At 31.9% G+C, this 1,839-nt stretch overlaps 1 protein-coding gene across 1 annotated transcript; it reads left to right on the forward strand.

The window, feature by feature from the left end:
• The first annotated feature begins 618 nt into the window (after nt 1-618).
• LOC111468539 (histidine-containing phosphotransfer protein 1-like) lies at nt 619-1,785 on the forward strand. The gene is made up of 6 exons (XM_023113787.1): nt 619-704; nt 846-958; nt 1,046-1,114; nt 1,373-1,444; nt 1,516-1,588; nt 1,662-1,785. The coding sequence occupies exons 1-6, from the start codon at nt 639-641 to the stop codon at nt 1,689-1,691; spliced, it is 423 nt and encodes a 140-aa protein (XP_022969555.1). The 5' UTR covers nt 619-638; the 3' UTR covers nt 1,692-1,785.
• The last annotated feature ends 54 nt before the right edge of the window (nt 1,786-1,839 follow it).

Here is a 1,839-nt window from a genome sequence, read left to right on the forward strand (position 1 = left end):
GGACAGGCCAACGTATTTACGCGAGTAACACAAATACTTATTAGGAATGTAATTCTCCTACCCTATCATGTAGGTTATTAATGGTCTCTCCTTTTTATAACTTTTGTATCTATTTACTCATTCTTTGTAAAATTCGAATTTTATTCTATTTAACAAGTAAATAAATTATCATTATTATTATTCATATAGTTTGCATTTATTTCAATTTTTTAATTAAAAAATAACCCAAAGTTCTTATATTTTGTACTTGATTTGATTTCAATTTTATGTTATAACCGTTTCCATTTATATTAACGAATTACTTCAATCTCATAAATAAAATGTTACACTAATAAATTAGAAAAAGAAATATTTTATTTTTGAGAAGGTTTTAATAAAATTATTAAAAATTATTTTAAAACCAGAAAAAATAGAATAAGTAATAGCTATTAGAAAGGATAATTTTAATATATAAAAAAATTAAAAAAAAAAAAATTCAATGATCAATGAGACATGAAGATTTCAACGATTATGTAACAGATTTCAACTATTATTTATTTATTATTTTTGAATTTTGAATTTAAAAACCTATTTTGAAGCTGTAATTTTTCACTATAAATAGTGATGTATTTCAGAAGAATAGATCCATCAAATAAATTATGTCGGAAGCCGAACATCCTCAGAGACACATGCTCAACAAGTTCATCAATGCTTTGCGCGATCAGGTCATCCTCTTCAATCCAAACTCTGTTTTTCTCTCTTTTTTTTTCTTTTCGGTTCCTCCTTTCCTTTTTTGTTTTTTTTTTCTTTCGCCGTTCTTCAATTCAAAATCGGATTAAGACGATGAGTTTCCGTGTTTCATCCAGGGATTTCTTGACGAAAACTTCAGTAGCCTTGGAAATTTATACGATAATCGAAATATGTTGTCTCTATTTTGCGATGATGCCGAACCAAAGCTCGACAGAGTCGAAAAATCTCTGTAACGATTCGGATCCCTAAACATTTCGCATTTCATCGATGCGTAGTTCTACTTTCCTCGTCGATTTCAATCTTTTGTTTCCTGTAGGAAAAACGAGAATGTGGATTTTCAAGGTTTGGTAACCATCATAGAACAAATCAAGGGAAACGCCGCTCGGTAATTGACTCAATTCCGTTCTAGTTTATGAGAATCGGAGTAATTTCTCGCGTATTTCTGCACTAGAAATCGTTCCTAAAAATTTGTTGAATCTAGATCCATCATCATAATTAGCCTGTTTGGATTGAATAAATAGAGGAGGCATTTTTCAATTTCTTAAAAGAACTCTGTGATTAGCATGAATAATGTTGTTTTCATAAAGATCTGTACGAAAAATAGAGCGGAATTAACGGATGGTGATGTGTAACAACCTAACAGCCTTGGTGGAAAGCGAGTGGCAGAAGCTTGTGCAGAGCTGCAACGCTTTTGCGGGACCAGCGACGTCGAGCGGTAAGAGCGTCGTACGTTGATTTCGGCGTATCTCAAGGGAATAAAATCTTCGTATTATTAATTGCTTGCAGTTGCAATGAAGCCTACAAGAAGGTTAACTGGGAATACTACATTTTACGAGACTGTTTCCACCACATTCTGCAGGTTCTTGAAATCCTTGATTTGCTTTGTAGTTAACAATCTCTTATACATTAATGCTAGAATATTGGTAACACAGGCGGAGAGGACAATCCGATCTCATGATTGAAGAAACCGAGACTGGGAATTAGGGAGAGGCACAGTCCAGCGTGATAGAGTAATAATAATACATGGCTTACTCTGGAAGGCTTGGTTTTCAGTTTTTTTTTTTTTTTTTTTTTTTTTTTTTTTTTTTTTTTTTTTTTTTTTTTTTTTTT

The sequence above is a fragment of the Cucurbita maxima genome, unplaced genomic scaffold (assembly GCF_002738345.1).
Source record: "Cucurbita maxima cultivar Rimu unplaced genomic scaffold, Cmax_1.0 Cma_Scf00037, whole genome shotgun sequence".
NCBI classification, from domain to species: Eukaryota; Viridiplantae; Streptophyta; class Magnoliopsida; order Cucurbitales; family Cucurbitaceae; genus Cucurbita; species Cucurbita maxima.